At 44.7% G+C, this 19794-nt stretch overlaps 1 protein-coding gene across 2 annotated transcripts in view; it reads left to right on the top strand.

Moving 5' to 3' along the window:
• Positions 1-19473, top strand: part of LOC138100635 (nucleolar pre-ribosomal-associated protein 1-like) — a 42167-nt gene extending 22694 nt beyond the window's left edge. For both annotated transcript variants that reach the window (XM_068998511.1, XM_068998510.1), the window contains 21 exons: positions 532-728; positions 1275-1499; positions 2027-2206; positions 2853-3714; positions 4581-4782; positions 4974-5151; positions 6283-6341; positions 6482-6675; positions 8365-8475; positions 8565-8628; positions 9430-9601; positions 10132-10234; positions 13029-13189; positions 13559-13670; positions 13965-14071; positions 14605-14748; positions 15388-15497; positions 16068-16244; positions 16580-16821; positions 17584-18180; positions 18772-19473. In XM_068998511.1, coding sequence (XP_068854612.1) covers positions 532-728; positions 1275-1499; positions 2027-2206; positions 2853-3714; positions 4581-4782; positions 4974-5151; positions 6283-6341; positions 6482-6675; positions 8365-8475; positions 8565-8628; positions 9430-9601; positions 10132-10234; positions 13029-13189; positions 13559-13670; positions 13965-14071; positions 14605-14748; positions 15388-15497; positions 16068-16244; positions 16580-16821; positions 17584-18180; positions 18772-18983 — 4409 coding nt within the window. In that variant the 3' untranslated portion in view covers positions 18984-19473. The remainder of the gene's footprint in view (positions 1-531; positions 729-1274; positions 1500-2026; positions 2207-2852; positions 3715-4580; positions 4783-4973; positions 5152-6282; positions 6342-6481; positions 6676-8364; positions 8476-8564; positions 8629-9429; positions 9602-10131; positions 10235-13028; positions 13190-13558; positions 13671-13964; positions 14072-14604; positions 14749-15387; positions 15498-16067; positions 16245-16579; positions 16822-17583; positions 18181-18771) is intronic.
• The last annotated feature ends 321 nt before the right edge of the window (positions 19474-19794 follow it).

Here is a 19794-nt window from a genome sequence, read left to right as displayed (position 1 = left end):
AAAGCTATGGTGGCAAATATTGCAAAGTTCTACCGCCTCCTTGAGGAAAGTGTTGGAGTCACAGGGGCATCAGGTGGGCTTGGAGCAGGATTTGCCAACCCCACAGCACCTCACTAAGTCCTCTGTGTATTTGGCGGTCGAGTGGCACGTGGGGTGGACTGAAAGTCCCAGTTCTGAAAGAAAATTCTCTCTATTTAACTTGCACATGTTAACTGGGGTGTGAGCCCCCCCAGTACAAATCAGTTCTTCTCTGAGGTGGTGCTTGGCAGGGGTCTTTTCCTATTAAAATATAGGCATGTTTAGCTCAACACAGTGAAGGTGGATTATTCACTTCAGCAAGAACTAATGTGTGGAGGATTTTTCAGGTGCCTCAGTGGGTCAGGAACACTTGTCTAGGTCACTATAAACACCTTTTGATCTTATTCAGTACTTTTCTGAGTGATGCTCTGTGGGCTGATGCCTCGGAAGTAAGAAGGGTTGCCCCAGTGCCTGTGCTCATGTCAATAGTTTCATTTATTTTTGCTTTTCTAGGAGCACACATTGTGGAGTACCTTGTTGCTGTTTTCACTGACCTCCTACACTCTCAGAGAGAACCCCTTGCCCTCTGCTTGATGTTCCAGCTGTATGATAAAGATCTCAAGTCTCTGAAAGTTGCTAAGTATCCTCAGCTCTACCAGTTTAACCAATACTATAAACTCTGGATACCCCAGCAATCTCAGGAACCTGTGGTATGGAATACCTGAAGTCACTGAATTCTTGAGCCAGTATTCCTATAAAAACCTCACAGTTTATAGAGGTTACATTTCCATCAGAAGGAGCATTTTTATTGAGCTAATTCTGTATTTCTTCTTGATCACGTTGGGACACAAATTTGCTCCAGGGCTTTCCTCCGATGACACAAGAGAGCTTTGTGGTGGTTGGGAGGTGGTGCAAGGGCTCAGGGGTTGTACACAGACCCCTCACCAGGCACAGCAGAGCCTAGTGTGTGCCATGGCCTGAGTTCACGGTGCCTGGAGTTCCCCCCAGGTGGGTTGGGGATCAGAGGCCCCTTGGGCTGGGTTTGGTGAGTTTTTCTGCAAGGCCAGGAGTGAGCACTACACATTCCCCTGGGAACACTGCTGGACAGCTCTATTCTAGCAGGACTGCACAGTTGTGCTCCTGGAGCTTCAGCCTGGGTTCAGCTCAGAGCTCATCTCAAAACAAAGGTGGCTGAAGTGGTTTTTGATCCATAGTCATCATTATTTTTCTCTTACGCTTTTTTTCACTTTAAACAGTTTAAAAACCACAAGGAGGTAAGCGAAGAACCTAATGTGACACTGGATTCTGTATTCACCACTTTGCTAAAGAGAGCTTATGAGAGAGGGAGCAATACCTTACTGGAAGATGGTGTTCAGACAAAACTGAGAGAATTGGCTTCCTGGCTCCCACCTGAACAGCTTTTGTTGGGAGTAAAGCATGTGCTGCTATACCTGAAATCCACAGTGGAGAACTTCAGCAGTGTAAGAGCAGTATTGTAATAATATTGTAGTTATGTTTGGTTTATTTTAATGTAGAAGGTACAAATGACTTGGCTGTTAAAACTTAGGTTCCAGTTCTGCAGCTTTTCCCTGTACTTGGCTCTGAGGCTACAGAGCACAAGACAAAACTGCACCTAATTTGTAAACAAATGTCAATTCTTCTGACTGTTGAGGAGTCTTGGATTTACTTTGCATGGGTTACCTTACTGATCCGTGTGAGTGCAAATAAGCTCGGGATTTTAATCCAGCTCCTGGGTGTCCTTAAGAAGCCTTTCCAGAGAGTAAAATTCACTGGCCTGTGTAACACCAAATGTCACTGTATAAATGAAAATCTATCAATATTTATTATTATTTATTTATCAGGATTCTACATAGGGGAGCGATTCCTTCCCCCACAAGAGGCTGTAATCTTAAGTAGTTCTTAGTTAACTCCCATTCCTGTTGGATAATTATCCCTCTGCTCCCATCCTCCTCTTTTCTCCACTTCCAAGATGTCTTTATTTTCATAGCTTGGTAAAGCTTTGGGTCCTCAGCTCGTTGACCTCTATGTGGACATGCTGAGCAGCTTGTTGTGCCGGGGCAATCAAATAAGGCTGGATCATCAGCAGAAACGGGAAGAGCATCAGGCTGAGTCGGATCTCTTTATGGATGAGGAGTCGCTGATGACAGAAGAGTCTTCAAATGACAAGGTACCAGATCCCTTGATACAGAGACACCTGTTAGTAAACTTTGATTTAATTGATTCTCTAGGGAGTAGTTCTGCTGAACAGAGAGATGCTGTTAAGGTCTTGGAGGAAAACTTAGGAACATAGAGCATGTGGGCCAGCAGTTGCAAAACTACTGTCTGGAGATGTGACCGAGCTGCATCACCCACAGTCTCACCCCTGAGCTGGAACACAGTCAGGAGACGTCCTGAAAGAGATCACTTTTGCAGAAAAAAATACATTCTCTCAGCCCTGTGTAAAGCCTTGTTATGAAAATTATATACTTGAGGAGTGAATTTTTTCCCGTTTCATCTGTTCCATTAATTTGTGGAGATTAGAATGGAATTGTATTGATGAACCCCAGAATATTCAGTTTTCCTCTGGAGATGTGCTTAGACATGTCTAGAATGTTCAGTAGAACAGCATAAATCCCACAGCATAAAAGTTGGAAGAATGATATTTATGAGCTTGTAATTCATTAATATTTTTATCCTCTGGCCAGCTAGTAGACGATTTCATGTTCAAAAATTATAATTGACAAGCTGTGGAAAATAGGCAGATGGATGAGTTCATTTTTTACCCTGGACTATGATTATCCATTCAGTGATATTGTTACATCTGTTTGTTACAGACACTGGAAGATATGCTCATCTTGATTTTCAGACATCCTACACTGGAGAGCTGGTTCCTGGCATTGGAATTGCGCTCTATTCCTCAGCCTGGTTTGAACCCTGTCACCGTGAAGCTCCTGTCAGCTCACCTCAATTCCGGGGTGCTCCAGCTGCTGAAAACATGTGCCCCCATCCTGCAGAGCATCACAGCAGATCACAGACATGTGTTGTCCAAGTATTTCGAAGCTATCAAAAAAAGTGTCCTGGAAGAGCTGCAGGCTGTGGGGAAGGGCAGAAGCCGGGTCTGTCCCAGGAAGTCTCATCAGCTGCAGGCTCTGGAGGAGCTGCACATGTACATGACTGCAGCTCAGCTGAAGGAGATCACTTTAACCATGCTGCGACTTCCTGAGATGAGCTTGACTGCTCAGAAATCTGAAAAATCCCCTAAGAAAGGGAAACAGTTAAGCTTCTATGGACAAATTTTGGTGCAGCTCCTCACAGACAGCTACCAAAGGCATCCCCAGCAAGGAGAACTTCTGCTATCCACAGAACACATTAAAGCTTTGGGGATATTGATGTCAGCATCAGCCAGCAAAGATTTGGAGAAAGTTTTCCTCCAGGCTCTTCACAGTGAGCCAGTCCTGGCTCTTGCAGTTGGTGTCGAGGTGCAGGCTCACTGCCTTGCCCAGCACTCATGCACCTCTCTGGCCATTGTGGCCATGCTGATCCAGCACTCCAGGACTCACCTGCTGCAGTTCGAGCTCTGGTGTCTGAGCAGTGCCACTGGGAAGTACCTCAGGAAACACATGGAGAGCTTTCTTCCACTCATTAACGTGTATTTGCAATGCAGAGACCAGTATGGTTTCAGCCGACCTTCTGCAGGTAAAGGCACCACTGAGCCTTGCTTTTGATTCAGGAGGCCAAATTCCCTGTTTAGGGTCTGCTGGCCTTAAGGTACTGCAATATCCACACAACAGATAGAGGTGATAAAACTTAGATGTCTGATCTCTAATGACTTCTTGTAAGTACCTCTGCAGCACTAAAGGTGAAGGGCTGTGCTGAGGGTTGGCTGTGAGACTGAAGCCAAGTGCTCTTACAGTTACTGCTGCCCAGGATTTCTCTTTTGAAGCCCTTATTTAATGCTTAGTGCATGTGAAGATCTGTCATTGTGCTTCTCTTGGTTTGTATAGGAGGTAAAACGTTTTGCTCGGGCACGGATAGAACAGTGTCTGGAGTGTGCAATGCCACAGACACATGGTTTTTGCAGAACCTGAGCTTTCACTTTTACAGAGTCAAAAAATTTCCTCTAAAACAAATCTCCAGCTGTAGGCTGGGTACAGTAATGCCCTCCTAAGCTGGCAGTCCAGAACTTTCCAAACCCACAGCAGCATTACATCTATGGACTAGTGTGTTGAATTCTCTATCACCAAAACGATGAGTTAGAATTCAAGTCGGTAGAACAGGATCACTTTGCTTTCATTCCTCTTATTGCCCAGAAATGTAAATAGGAAAGGAAGCAGGCTGTAGCTCTACCTACAAGGTCAAGCAGTGAAAAGACCTTGTCAGCAGCCTGGAAGTAGAGGATGGGTAAAGAAGCGAGCCTCTCTGTAGCAGATTAGCAGCTGCTGTCGCATAATTTCTTTTAAATTGAGTAATCTGGGCCTGGATTAGAAAGTCTATTTGGGATTAGTGTGTTGTTGTTGAACACCTGCAGGTGGTGGAACCTGTGCCCTCTGCTCTCCCAACAGTTGTGTCTGCTGTCACGCCTGTCCTGAGGAAAGCCCTGTGGAAGGAGCTCTGCGCTGGGATTCTGGACACAGAAGCATCTCCTGAGGCCACTGTGAAACTGCAAATTCTTTCAAAGTTGTTGCCACCTTCAGAAAGCAAAGGGCTGCACAGCCTGATGGACCAGCTTCCTGCTGCTCTGGAGAGAGCAGGGAATGAAGAGAGGTGGGCAGTGTGTGTGTGCCTTACTCAGGGCTCAGTTTGTCCTGGGAAGCACTCTGATTGGAATGGGAGCAGTAACAGCATCGTATCCTCAGACAATCTGTCGCTTTGCACTTTGGCAGCAAAAAGTACATACACAAAAAAAAAAGTTAAAATATTAAAAAAAAAAAAAATCAATAACTATCTCTCTGCAGTTGGGCTGTGGCAGATGCCATATCCAGAGTGCTTAAAAACTCGGAGGAGCTGCATTCCTGGAGGAGACATTTGTTGTCAGCCTGCATGAAGGGGTTAGTTGCCATGTACAGCAGCAGTAAAGATGAAAGCAAGCAGGAAGTGGAGAGGTCCATGCTGCTGAGGCTAGAGGAATTACTGGTGAGACTTCTTACCTGCTTTGCCACAGTGGGACTGCATGCAGATGTGTGATTGGGCACTTTGTAGATTTTGTAAATACAGATTGGACCTGACTTCCTGTTTTATGTAATCTGGTTTCCATGGGCTTTTAATAGCTTTTGTAGACTTAACTTAGCCCTGATAATCCTTTATATGAAGCAGTTTTATGTTCTTGATGATGGCTTTCTGCTAAGAATCCCCTTTGAAGACAGGTGTATGAGGTATTTAGGAGTAAGAGATCAAAGGTCACCAGTGGTTTTTATTTTTTTTATTAAAAAAAAGGCGATAGAGACACTTCTGCCAAGATCCACCTGCCATGCCATCTGAAGTCTGGGGCAAAAATCTGGTTGATCATAAGTAGAAATACGGACTTTGATCCTGAAGAACACTGGTTGATCACTCCCTCTGTAGTATTCCCTTGGTTTGAGTTCAGTAAACACCGATCCCTGTAACACAACACTGAAGGTCTCTGTGAGCAGTGAATGCCTTTGCCCTCTCACTGGCTTTTGCTGAGACTCCCTTGTAGGACCTGGCTGACTCTGCAGGCCCTGGGGCCACCTCACAGTGTCCATCCTGAGGGTGTTTCCAGCCTGGTGAGGTTGGTACCTGCATTCTCAGGACTGCTTGTATGTGCAGCTGTCAGTCTTCTCCGCACTGACGGGTTTGTTGTGGTTCCCAGCTCCTCAGGGCACATCAGTTGTAAGGAGCACATACACCCAGCCACTGCCTGGGCCAAGCTTGGTTAGTTAAACCACACGAAAGCCTGGTACCCATCTCTTGCTTTGACTTGCCAAGTTGTGGTTCCTTTCACACTTCAGGAGTTTGAAGAGTTTTGAGCCGCTGGGTTTTTGGAACTTACAGCCCAGCTTGCTTTTTAGTTCCATGCAGCCCATATGTTCCTCTGTTCCCAGACCAACAAAACAACACTTGCAGTTTCCTTTGAACCAGGAGGTAGGATTGTTGGATCCAAGAGCTTTTTTCCCCTGTTAGCCTCTGATCATCCCATCTGAGTCTTTGGTTTGTATGTTTATAGTGTGTCCCTTGAACAGAAATTGCTGTAGAAGCTCTGTGTGCCAATGTAAACCAACACTTGTTTTTACTCGCTACACACAGTACGTGGTTGAAGAGGTGGACCCAAATGACTGGTGCAGCCTTGTGAAGACAGGACTCAAGTAAGTGTTTTCATTTTAACTTGTTTGGGTTTTACAAAGTTTTCTTTGCCAAGTTCTCATTTCTTAAACAGCTTTGTATTTCAAGCAGGTTTCCTTGGGTTTGGTTGGGATCTGACTTCTCTGTGATCCTTCTCCCAAAGGTACCGTTACAGAGATGAAACATTCCTGAGGGTCCTGAATGCTGCCATCCAGTTACTATACAAGAAAGAATCCTTGCTTAGTCAGAGCTTAGTCAAGCTCTCCAAACTCCACATGATGGTCACACAGCACTCTCTATTTTTGTCAGCCATCCTGAGGTCAAGAGAAGAAGATGGCAAGAACATGAAGATAAGAGGTATTTTTTAATAATCTTCTTCCCGTACTAAATAGTTAATCTTGCCTTTCTTGCATTATATTCTCTCCATCCAGCACAGCCACCTATGTAAATACTTGCAGAGTTATTAACAGTTCCAGAATATTGACATTTGCCTTTGCATTGTACCTCTGCTTGGATCCAAATGTTACATTCATCTTATGCTGGTTTAAAACACTTCTGTCTTTAAAACTACTGGAAAGATGTGTTTGGGTTTTTATTTTGGTTTGTTTGTTTGTTTTTCTGGTATTTTTAACCCAGTTGAAGTCTTGGATTGATTCTTTTGGTTTCTGTGAGGCAGTTAGTGTAAGATCACTAAGGTGCACATAGGTCCTGTGATGTTTAAACCTGCTTTAAAATAGATTGATACAGGAGATTTAAAGTTGATTTTGCAAGTTTTATTAAAAATGGTGATTTAAATTACGTGTATTTCGTATTGCAGCCTTTAATGAGGACTATCCTTCCAGGGGAATATAAATTGGATGCTAGTTCCTGTGTAGGATTGGCTTTGTTTCTTCTTTGCTGGCAACTGAAATCCTGCCTGAACTTGAACCGCATTAATCTACGTAGACCTCAGCTTTTCCCCACTGTACAGGGGTTTGAGATTCAGTGATTGAAGGAGCTGTGTAAGAAAAGGGGGGGAAAAATTCTCAGGGCAGCATGTTGGTATCAAATTTCGTGTTTATTGGCGAGCAACATGTAAACAAGCTTTTAAGTTTTAAAAACTGAAAAGAGAAAAAAGCTCTTGTGAAGTCAACAGTTTAGTGAAATTAAAAATAAGGAATAGATTTTGCTGCTTGCTGTACATATGTGTCTTACCTTTAGACTGTATTTGTGTAGATCAGCAGGATGGATTCTCTTGAGGCCAGCTGCAGTATTCCAGAAGCTTAGTGTCACAAGTGCATTCACTCAGGCCAATACTTTAGGAGCTCTTCAGTTTTGACATGCATTTTATATTTCTGCACATAACTAGGGTCAAAGCTCAGGCCTTTTCAGATACTGAGAGTAGAGAAATCTGGAGTCGTGTCTTGAGCATGTTACAGCCAGCCTGTGTGCTTTTGAGGAACCTGATCACTTGTGTTCTCTGCTTCTCGGTTAGTTAGAGAGCAAAGGTGGATAATTGAGGACAGAGTTCCTGTGGCTCACAAACTGAGTGCTGAGCCCTGCAGGAATGCACAGTGCAGAAGCATTCTGGTAGTTACTGCAGCTGCAGTGGGGACTTACAAGTTTTTGCTGTGAATTCTCGAGTCCTTGAGGAGGTTGCTGGGATGTCTGCCTTTGTGCAATTCCTGAGCTCATTCCAGATGCCCTTGTGGGGGAGGAAGGAGTGGAGCTGTGGCAGGATAGGGTACAGCACTCCTTTTTAACCAGAGAGTGGGTGTGTACACATGGAAAGCTTCTGCAGAGTAGTGTGTTCCACCCTGGGGACCTCACCTGGCCGTGGGACTTGTGTGTTGAGCTTGGGAATACTGTTTTAAGATGTTCTCTTGAATTAAATGCATCATAATCACCCTTTAGTGTATTGGAGAAATGGGCTGTGGTATCTCTAGAGATAGATATTGATGTAAAACGCCCAGTGTCGTGTGTGCATCCATTGGGAGTGGGTCTGGGAGTGTTTATTTGTGTTCTGCGCGACTGAGAGCTGCAGGGCTCAGGCTGTACTTGTTCCAGAGGCGCTGGTGGACGTTCTGCTGACAGCTGTGCAGCTCAGCCCCTCTCTCTGTGGGAGCAGTCACCTCCCCGTGCTGCTGGGAGCCTACGGGGCCACACTGAGCGCTGTGGGTGAGTGGCAGCCTGGCAAAGGCACTTCCTTCTGCATCTTGTACTTGTCTCCACAGGTCACTAACTTTGGGTTCAATCTTGGGTTTTAGATCAGAAGATACTGCTGCTGCTTCAGTTGTATGAGAAGAATAATCAAAGTCTTATAAACTCCAGGTAAGGTGAGCACCTTGCTTTCTTGGGCAAACTACACACAGATAGTCTCACAACTGCTGTTTTTCCAGGCTCTCATTTTTAAATGAAGGAGAAGGTGAACAAGGTCAAACCTAAAGGTGAATGTTGCTTTTGGAAACATTTTTTCCTATGTATTTCCTATTCTTAGTGTAATTCTCTTGTGTTGCCTAAACAAGAGGATTCTCTTGTGTTGTTTTGGGTGTCTGTGGGTTAGATGAAGGGATGTCTCATTTCTGGAGTCCCTCATTCTCCATAATTGGGACCCCACTATAGGGGTCTCCTTGCAGTTGGGAGGCTGAAACGTAAGTCCCTAGTGGACTTTTCCCCTTTCCTGTGCCCAAGCGTCCACAGGAAAGTCTGTTGCCAACAGTTCTGGTTTGGTCTGCCTTCCTCCGTGCCCTTTTCTGTCCTGGAGGTAGGGGCTGAAATATCACCAGCAGTGCAAGAGCACTGGCTCAGGCAGCTGAGGCAGGTCTGGATCCATCCATGTCCCTTCATGCAGTTGCTGTCATTCTTACCTGCACTTACAGCTTAAATCCATAGGTACTTCTGAACAGGTACATTCTGACTTGGATGGACAGGGGGGGCGAGGAGGGCAGAGTTATGCTCAGACTGAATTTGAAAAGCTTTGGGATGGATGGAAAAGGTGTTGCCAGGGAAACGAGTTCTAGTTTCAAGTCCCACAGGGTAGTAACTACAAGTGAAGACAAAATTTCAGTACTAATTGATCTCCTCTGTAATTGCTTTTGGCTCTGTTGCCTAATGCCTTTATCAATGTTTTAGGATCCTTCTGTGGGGTCCAGCCGCTGTGGAGCATCACAAGACTTGCAAGAGTTTGGGCAAGTCCCTGTGGCAGCAGCCAAGCATGGAGGAGATTCTGTGTCTGCTGGATCGAGAGAAGATGATGAAGACAATTCTGTTGTTCCCTCAGCATCGCCGGCTGCTGCCATCACAGGTGCTTTTGATTCAGCCTATCCATGGTTACCCTTCTTTGGATGTGCACAAAGAGCCTTGAGCCATTCATTTCTTGCATCCATGTAATACATTGCAGTTTGTTTCCGTCAGGAGAGTTATTTCAATTCATAGGAGGACTGGAATTAGTTCTTTAGGAGCCTTTTCAAATTAATTGCAAGATATGGGCCACATCTTGTCAGCAGGGGTGATTGTGCACTGCAAAGGTTGTCATGTATGTGAGACCAGGATTGGACAGCCCAAGGATCCGCTGTCAGTGGGCTCTCCAGCCTTTCTTACAGTTTGCTGACATGGTTCTGTACCTGTTGGTGCTGGTCAGGGGAAATAGTTGTGGATGTACCCTCATAGTGAAAGCTGGGTTTAAACACAAGCAAGTCTCACCCTGTGTTACATCATATTTTACAAGGTGTAGTATCAAGTGGTTTATAATGGGATGAGGTGGTTTTGGAAGTTTGAAACCAAGCTGGAAACTGATGTTGTTCCTTACAAATACTGGTTTGGATTTGGTCTCAGGGGATACAAGAGTCACTATACAAAGATGAAACAGTCAAGAGCCTTGATGACTTCTATGATCCTTGTTTTCTACTTCAGCTCTTCAGTGAACTCACCAGACCAGGTAAAGTGAGTGTTTCTCTTTGGTATTTAGTGTCAGGTTGCTCTGCTTCAGGAGCTGCACCTGAAACTCTGTTATCCCTGATCCAAGAGCTAATACTGCAAGGAATTTGTGCCTGACTTTAGAGGAAAGAAACGAACTATTGTGAGGGCTGTGACTGAATTGGCTGGAGATCTGGCCTGTTACAGGCTGTGGTTATAGAACAGGGAAACTTCAGTCAACTCATTTTCCACCAGACAGATGGGCATGAGGCCAATGTGTGTCATAAATAGGCTCTGAAGTGTCAGCAAGTTTCTTGTCCGACATGACTCTGCTTTGCACGTGTACGTCCCTGCTGTGCTCCACAGACACACTGTCCCTGGAGAGAGCCCTCAGGTCACAGGGAGACAAGAACCCTAAGGGATTTCCTAACCAGCTCTCTCCCTGTGTGGGTTATGCTTAAGCACTGTGTAGTTACAGCTAGATTTGGCTTTCCACAGCAATAATTTAGGAAGCAATTGGCAGGCTGTTAGTGTCTGTCAGTGAAATCACACAGTCCTTTGTTCACCCAGACCCCTGCAAGTACAGCACCTGTTTGGGTGTACTTAGCCTGTCCTTAGCTAAGGTTTGAACTGCTCTGTATAATCCTGGCAGCAGGAAAAGAACTGTCTTTAAGTCCTCAGAGGAGAAAAGGAACCAGAGCTATTTGACATTTTGCAGTTGAAGGATTCTTAGGCAATCCAGTTAATGCTGGGCCTTTGAGGGGCACAGGGATGAAGAACATGGACAACTGGTGTCTTTGGAACCTAGTGTTGATAGCTGGAAAAAGGATGCTCTGCCAGCACCACCCACCCTGTGGAGAGAGGGATTTGGTGTCTGTGGCAGCCCCAGCAGCACTGCAGCCAGGTGGTGGCTGCTAGTGTGGGAAGCACCAAGGTTGAGGGAACTGCTGCACATCATGTTCTTGTGGAGCTGGAAAGACAGAGGCTATCCTGAATCTGAACCTGGAGAGGAGAAAAATAGCCCTCTTAGCTGCTCCACAGAGGGTGTGAGTCTGTGTCCTAAGAGGGGCATTTTTAAAGGGCCCAAGTGATTTAGGAGTCCAAGTCCCATGGTGCTCATAAACCATGTCAGCTGCTCTTGGAATTCCCAGTTCTTTATTTATTTGCTCTTTGTACTGGCTGCACAGTGCCGTCTGAATTTATAAACATGGACTTCTTGCATGGTGTTTAATGCTCGCTGAGGAAAAACTAAGTCTGGAGTTGGGCAGATAGCAAGTTCTATCTATCTTTAGCTCTGATAAGCATCTTGTGAAAAGCTTTTCCATCCTGGTTCTCAAGGTCCCTGAAACAAGCTGTATGTCAGACATATAATTAAATTGGGATTTTTTTTTAATAACAGCTTGTTATTTTATGTTAGTTGTTGAATGCACTCTCCAGGGTCAGCAGGATGGAAAATATTACCACTGCATGTTTTAAGTAAAAAAAAGTTTTCCAAATAAATCTTCCTGTGGACTGCTGAAGTGAGAACCTTGGATTTCTTTCTGTGGCCCTACTCCATGGTGTGAATGGTTAGTGCACATCAGCAGTTCCCCAGACCTGCAGCCTGAAGGAGAGCCAGAGTGGTGACTCTGGGAGAAATGGCAGTGGCTGGTAGGGAAGCGAAGACCCTGCTTTACCATGCCCATAACCAGCAGAGCTGTGTAAGAAACTGCCAGGCATGCAGTTGAGTTTTAGAAGTTTTAGCAGTTGAGAAAAGAGAGAAACAGCCCAGGTGCTGGTGCAGAGACAGAAATAATCTGTGATTTTTTTAACATACATATATATATAGATATGTATATACACATGCACCCTAGTTTGTGTGTGCAGTGATAGGGGAGGAAATCGGTGGACCAAATGTAGGTATTTGGCAGTAAGATTGCAGCCCCTTCTTAAATAGGAATATTTGTTTCTAGAAACTTCCTCAGTGACCTTCAGTGTGGGTTGCAAGAAAATACATTAATATTATTTCTAAACTCACAGTACATTTGTAGCTGGTGAAATACCACTGAGGTGCCATTCCTGGAGATAAGGTGGAAGTTTCGTACCAAGTCATTTCTAGCCATCAGTGGGTAGAAACGGCACAAACCCTTCAAAACACACAGGACAGAAGCCCTGAAAGGAGAAACTCCAAATCCTGGTGGCAAAGTGCTGTGGAAGATAAGTGTTACATTGGAGGGTGTGTTTCCTGTTGGGCTGTTTTCTGGCCATTGCTGGATTTTGTTTTGCCCAGAAGGGCTCGGGGTACAGCTGCGTACTTGGCTCAGAACAGGCCCTACCATCAGAGTCATTTGTGCCTGCACAGGGACAGCTGCTGCGGTTTATGGGCTATTTATGTGTTATTCTCCTGCCCTTTCTGTTAGAGAAGCTTTTTAGTGCTGGTCTTTCAGGCACCCAAAAGTGCTCTGGAGAGATGAATTTTCCCTCTTGTTGCTCTTTGTACTCGGCTTTCCTGAAACAGTGAGATACAAGATGTCTTTATAGAATTTACCCCTAACTTTGCATGGCCTAGCAGGCAGGATCATCTCTGTCTTACATAAATGAGAACAGCCCCATGAATTTCAGCTCAGGTAAAGAATTCCTGTTCAGAGTGAATTGCCAAAGCCTTTTATCAGCTGGAGGAGCCTTCAGCATCTACCGAGGTCGTAGTTTGTGAGGGCAGAGCCAGAAATGGGTGCTCATGAACAGAAATGTTAAGGATTATAGTGCTGTTACACTGGGACATGTCAGTACTAACACACCAGGTGCTTTCTGTCTCTTTTCCCCCTGTCCCCCCACAGAGTGTGTGGTGGCATGTCACAAGTTTGTGGAAGTTAATGCCCTGGGTCTCACAGTGGCTGCCCTCAGCAGCTACGACTCCAACATGAGAGCGGCTGCGTATTTTGTCCTGGCTTCCTTCCGCTCCCATCTGGAAGGGGCTCGCTTTCGAGAGAAGAGCCAGGTAAGGCTCAGCTCCGTTGCCAGTTTGGCAGGTGAGACCTTGTAGGTCATGGACGTGTGTGGGAGACATGTTGCCTTGCTCATCCATCTACATGCATGTGGTGAGAGAGCTAAAAGAAGCTTTTTATCCTCTCTCCCATTGTTTCTCCTCTAGTGCTTTGTGTTTCCTCCTGTTACAATCAATGGAGAGAGAAAGTGGGAAATGTGTTTTAGAAATTCTTAGGAATTTTGTTTGTAGGAATGGAAATCTTGATGGAATTGATATTTGACCTATGGCCTGTGAAATGTCCCAGAAGCTGATTTATGTATTCATGCTCCTGTTGTGTTCATTTGGGCTATGGTTCAGGCTTCTCTCCCTGGGCTCTTGCAGTTGTTGTATCTCTTGGATGCTGTGCAGAATGGAATCAGGCAGCCAAACCTCAGGTTCACCTTCTCCCTGACCCTCTACATTGCTCGTGTGGCACAGCAGATCCTGAAGCCAGGTACTGGAACTTCCTGCGCGTGTCACTGCGAGGGTGAAAGACAAAGCCATGAGGAATGCTGATCTCACCTGCTTTGTGCTCATTCACTCTTGACTGAGCTTTTCACTCTGGGGAAGAAAAGGGGAGGGATGGGCAGCAATATCATGAGCCTCAGAGCAAAGGCCTTCTGCAGTTCCTGGGCTGTTCTCCTAGCTTGGAACACTACAGCACAGTACAGCTTCCATTTGTTGTTGTCCATGGTTGTGGATTTGGAACGTTATCCTCCTCCACAATAACAGCTTTTTCTCTTCACAGAGGAGCACATGTATATAAAGGTAAACAGATTCCTTCTGTCACACCAGTATTTGGACCTGAGGAAAGTACCAGGTTTTTTCCAGCTTTTCTACAGTTTTGATTTTGAGGTAAGAGTCCCATTTTAGGTATCCAGCAATTCTTCAGAAATTTATAGTAAAACACCATAAAAATATAATGAAATCTCATTCTCCCACAGGTGGTTAATTAGAGGCATCTTTGTTTTGTTTCATGTTGGAATTAAAAATGTTATTTCTGCGGGGTTTTTGTTGTTTTCTTAATACTAACACACAATGAGTTGTGCTGTGTGTGCTCTGTGAGCACAATAAGCAGAATGTTCTGCTCCAGCTAGTTTACGTTCGTCTTTGAGGTTAGATTAGTAACGTTGACTTCAACTCAAGTGTTTTAGTAACAGCAACATTTAAAATTCCATTTCCACTGCATGTTTGGGCTGCAGACTGACTGTTCCTGATGGATGTTAGTGATTAAATTTGATAGGAATGGAAATGGAGAAGTCCAGAACAAGCTGTGGTAAGCCCTGAGCTGGCACTCACAGGGAACTAGGGTTTTGTGCTCTTAGGAGCAGGTATTATTTGGGAATGTCTAAATGTGTAATAGTGGTATTTTTCTCTGTGGCTTCCAGTACAAAACAGAGCGTGAGTGGATCCTCAGATTTCTTGGGGAAGGGCTGCGTGACAAACACTGCTATGAGCTTTATGACTACCAGAGGATTTTCCAGATCATTCTTTCCTTTTTCAACAGTCCTTTGTGTGATGAGGGCTCCCAGGTAAGAATTTAAAAAGAAAGCACACAAAACCCCAAACCACAGCAGTTTGCATAGCTTGGAGATCTCAAGTACAAAGCAGAAAGGAGCAGCTGACTCCGCCTTTGCCCTCTTGAGAATCTCTTCCTTGTTGATTTTGTGTATGTGTGGAGGGGGAAATAATTGCTTATGTCTAAACCAGTCACATCCTTATCCCCTGAAACTGGAACAGGTTCCTGCCATCATGGAGCCTCGTGTGAGTACCGTGGTTTTGCTCCTACAGTCAGGACCTTTTCTTTTTTGGGGATCTCTGTTCCCCAACAAGCACATTTGTTACCTGAACAGTGCTTCAGCAGGAGGGAAACTCACATGCCAGGAGCTCTCAGGTTTGGGGGCATCCACCCTGAGTATTTCAGGTATCAAAGCCTTGAATAAAAAGATAAAATTGTCTTGCTGCCTGAAGACTTCTTGTAAGAGTAGCACCTGTGGTATGAAGCTTTGAAAGGAGAATATCTTTTCTTCCTTGGGGTTGCTGAGAACAGGTGGTGTTCATTTTGCCTGGAAGTTGATCAGATACCGGTCAAATTGCCAGTTCTAAGTTTGATAGTTAGATCCTGACTATTTCTGGTTCTGTAAAAGAACAAGTTACATTTTCTGTTTCAGGGTCGTATTCTGGAGATATTACAGAGTGCTGCCCGTGTCACCAGAGCTGCCTATGAGCTGATACAGGATCATAGCCTCCTCACGTGGGTCTTGCACAGCTTAGAGAAAAGGTAACCAGAGAAGTACAGGAGAGATGGGAACAATTTTACTGCCCACAGTAGAATAATTATGTGACTGAGTATGAAAACAAGGGTGACAGACAAGGAGACAGCCGGGGGCACCAAGGACTGTGCTGGCAGAATTTGCTGAACTCTGAGATGTCCCTTGTGTTTTTGAGAATAGAATCAAGATGCTTTCAGGTTGTGGTGGGAGGGATGATGGTGGAGGGGCTTCATGGTTTAGAAAACACTTCCTTGAAAAACCGAGAAAGCAAAATGGCACCTTGTATTGGTGTCTTCACCTTTTAAATTTCAAGCACCCTCAGTTCGCATCCTGTGACAGGACCTGCGGCACAGGAGGTGGCACAGTAATGGATTTGAGCAGTCTAGAACATTCCTTCTCTCCTTGCCTCTCCCTGACACACACACAAAACCTCTTCTGCATAGAGTGCCCTGACACGTTGTGGCAGGTGCACCAAAAGTGCACTAGAATATGGCCCCCTGTAGGTGATGGACCAGCTCCTGGTGAGGATCTGCCTTCCAAATGTGTTTTTCCTTTTTTTGTTTTGTTTTGTTTTTCAGGTTTCTGGAAAACAAGGTGATAAATAAAATTATTTCCTTACTCCATACTCTGTGGCTAACAAATTTAGGAGACAAGAGAGAAAACAGGAGTCAATCCCAGGAAAACAGGAAACTTCTTCCTATTCAGCTTGTAAATGAATTTCTATATGTTTTGGTCACGTTAATCAAACATATTCAGTAAGTTCCTTGTTTTGCTTTTTATTTTAGTCAGTTTGCATTTCATCCTCTGTCCAGTTTGAACTTTTTTAAGGCCAGAAGGATTTCTTTATCTCTGGTAGATTAATACCTTTTGTCACCTTCAGTTTGAATGTTGAGTAGTGAATTTGGATGAGATTTTTTTGACAGGAGGGTTTAGGTGTTTGTGTACATGGGGAATAAAGTAAACTTTGATGCACAGTTGCTGTCAAGTCCTATGTCCTTAATTCCTGGCCTTTCTGACAGTAAGGATTAAAAACTATGCTTATTAATTAGCACGCAGGAAATTACATGGCACTTGTGTTGTCTTTTGACAGGACTAATGTAGATCTGGCCAAGCTGACTGAGTTCTTCAACACCCTCAGCTCTGTGCTGGAATACCGTGCTGTGGTTGTTGAGGCTTTTAGGGAGATGAGGCGTTTCACGGTGAACGACAGCGTCCTCTCCAGCAGGGAGCTGCTGCTGCTGCTGCATAAGTGGAGCCTTGTCAGCAAAGACCTGCAGCTGCAGGAGGACCTGCAGGCCCTGGCTCAGAAGTACCAAAACAAAGAATTGCTCAGTAAGTGCTAAAATACTTCAAGGAAGGCATATTTTGTTGCAGCTGTTACAAACTAGCAGTACAAGTGAGGCAAACTTCTCTGGAAGTAGTACTAATACCTTGTGTCAGACTGATGTAGCTTGAGGGAGGAGGAAAGGAAATGGAAAGCCATTTTTCAGATCTTCCTTGTGGTGATTGCTAACCTTAACACACTCTGGAAGCTGTGGAGAAACACAGTTTAAAACGGGAAAGAGCTTTAAATGAAACAGTTGCAAATCTTGTGTCGGGCTTTGAAAAATGGTATTCTTTAATGAAATCTTGAAACAAAAGGCCATGCCTGGAGGCTTTGTGCTCAAAGGTTTGAATCATTCTTCATGTGGATGGGGATCTGAAAGTGATGTGTGAGTAACAGCAATAAATAGATAAAGCAAGTGAAAACTGAATAGTTGACTTTTCTTGTTGTCATCAGTGTTTGAAGAAAGGAAAAATATACCAGGACTTGTGTGACTTCTCTCATTCTCTCTGTGAACAAAAAGTGCAAGGAGCTTGGGAGTGGGAGGTCTTAAAACAACACTGGTTTCCTGCAGCAACAACTGCTTTTGGTGCACATTAAAGCTTCTGTAGGTGTGTTTAAATGTTCTGGATCAGCTAAGAAAGTATCATGCATTTAAGGAATACTGTAAAAGCTTTAGCTTTTCTAAAGTTTCTCTCACCCTTTGAAACTTCTCAGAAAGACCTTTGGAGTATCTGATGTGTGTTTTGGTGGTGGTTTTCTTCTTACAGAAAATATTAAAGACAAGAACAAACCTCAAGTCTCATCTCGCGTATATCATCACACTCAGAAGAACAAGGTGGAGGAAGATGACACTGCTGCAGACCTGGAAGTGTCTGAGCTGGAGAAATGCAGAGAACATCTGAATTCCATCCTTGCCCATTGGGAGCCTGCTTTCCCAGCACCACCCTCCAAACAGGGAGGGGAGACCCTGAGACCTGGCGAGCCTGGGGGGGAAGCAGTGGCTGTCACTTGTGCGTCCACTCATGTCGTCACTAAGTGGCTGGTGAGGTCCCTGGCTGAGCAGAGCCTCCTCAGGGAGCAGGATGTGTCACCAGTGCTGCGGTGGCTGCGGAGCCGCGTCCTGCCGCACCCGGCAGCCGTGCGGGAGGTGCTCAGGGATGAGTCGCTGAGGAACAACCTCTTCAAGCTTTACACCCGGCTCTGCCAGGCCAGCAGCACCTCAGCTGGGCTCTCCAAGGAACTTGGTGCGTTCAGTTCCATCATGCTCCAGCTCATGGAGGAACAGGGCCTGGCCAGCACCTTCCACGAGCTTGTGAAATCCCTGTGCCTGTCAGCAGCAACAGAAGAGGATGCGAACAAGACAGGTGACTTGACTTGTTCTTATCCCTCGTGTGACGAGGCAGTGGTGGGGGGAAGTAGGAAGTTCTATGGCTTTTTTAATCCATTAAACTAGTTTTCCCATACCCACCCAGGCTCATAGCTTCCCAAAGGAGAAGCTGTTTCTTTGGTGGGATGGGGACAGGGGTGAGCAGCACAGAGCATGGTCACACTGTGTGGTTTTCTGACAGTACAACATTCACACTCCCTCAAAGAAACTTCCCTTTCAAGGACTAAAATGGAACAAAAGGTATAAAAAAAAGTAGAACTCCAAGAGGGAAGATAGTCTGCAAGGAACAAGTCTGCATGGGCCTGGATGCTGATCCATGTGCTGGTCAATGGTAGCAGATGACAGGTCAGTTTCAAGCTGTTTTATTTAACAGAAAACTGGTTTGTTCCTTCTTGTGAGGAGGATCATTGGCTTGGCATGGGCAAAGCCACCCCAGATTGTCCATCTAGGAAAAGAGTTAGGGAACTCTTTGAAAACATAGGCCTGGAGGTACATGGCTTGGTTTGGTATTACTGTGTGGAAATAGAAGAATATCTGCTCTGATTTTTCTCTCGTCTCTCTTCCACAGCTGTTTCTGTATTCCTGACTTCTGTTTACATCGGGGACATGTGGCTTGGAGCACAGGAGCCAGATATGTTACTTACCCATGTCAGATTGGTCTGCAAGAGTGCAGCTTATGAATTACAGGATGACTTGGAAACTCAGACAGGAGGAGAAGAAACTATTACGTCTCTTTGCAAAAGTGTCTGGCTACACCAGGGCATTAATTCCGGGAACTAACCCTTCATCTTTAACGTTCTGTGCTCTGCCAATCATCACTGAGCCATGAAAGCCTCCTGAGCTGTTCTCATACAGTCATAAAGATCAATATTTTATTAATGTGTGCAAACTCGGGGAAGATTTTATTCAACATCTCTCAGTGGGACATTAAAGCTCCAATTTCTCTTTTCTTGAAGAGGCTGAGACACAATATTACTTATATCATTTTTATTACAGGCATTTTTAACTTTTTGAAGAACCAGAAAGACTGTGTACATGTGTTGTTAAAATCCATCTTCTCTCCAATATAGGATGGGAAACAAAGGCTCCAGAGCTTCCTACAGTGAGGTGTAAGTGCAATTAAGGAGGAGCCAGAGGTTTAGTCATGATGATTTACTATTTCTTGAAGAACTGGGTTGATTTCATGATACCAAAACCAGTAAGAATAGAAGACTGAACTTGGGAATCGTGGTGGTCATCTTGGGTTTAAATTAAATGGCTTTTAAAAACATTTATATCAGAACATATTATTTCCCTTTTTTTTTAAATTAAAAAAATTAAAAAGCCCTGACCCATCACTGCTGCTGCAATGTGCAACCAGTGCCTATCTTCCCTCCACCTGGAACAGGTGAGAGATGGAACTAAACTGCAAGGATTTGCTTGCTGCTCATTGATTATGTATGAGTCTTATTAATTGCCTGTGAACTCTGATCCATTGTTCATGAATGTGGCCTTGAGGGTAGTTGAACATGCTCGTCCAGATTGGCACCCATGCAGTGCCAGAATGTGAACATTTGAAATGTAAACCAGGATTTATTAAATTGACTCACAA

The sequence above is a fragment of the Aphelocoma coerulescens genome, unplaced genomic scaffold (genome assembly GCF_041296385.1).
Source record: "Aphelocoma coerulescens isolate FSJ_1873_10779 unplaced genomic scaffold, UR_Acoe_1.0 HiC_scaffold_123, whole genome shotgun sequence".
Lineage (NCBI taxonomy): Eukaryota > Metazoa > Chordata > Aves > Passeriformes > Corvidae > Aphelocoma > Aphelocoma coerulescens.
The sequence above is the reverse complement of the archived record's forward strand: the minus strand, read 5'-3'. Positions and strand labels throughout refer to the sequence as shown.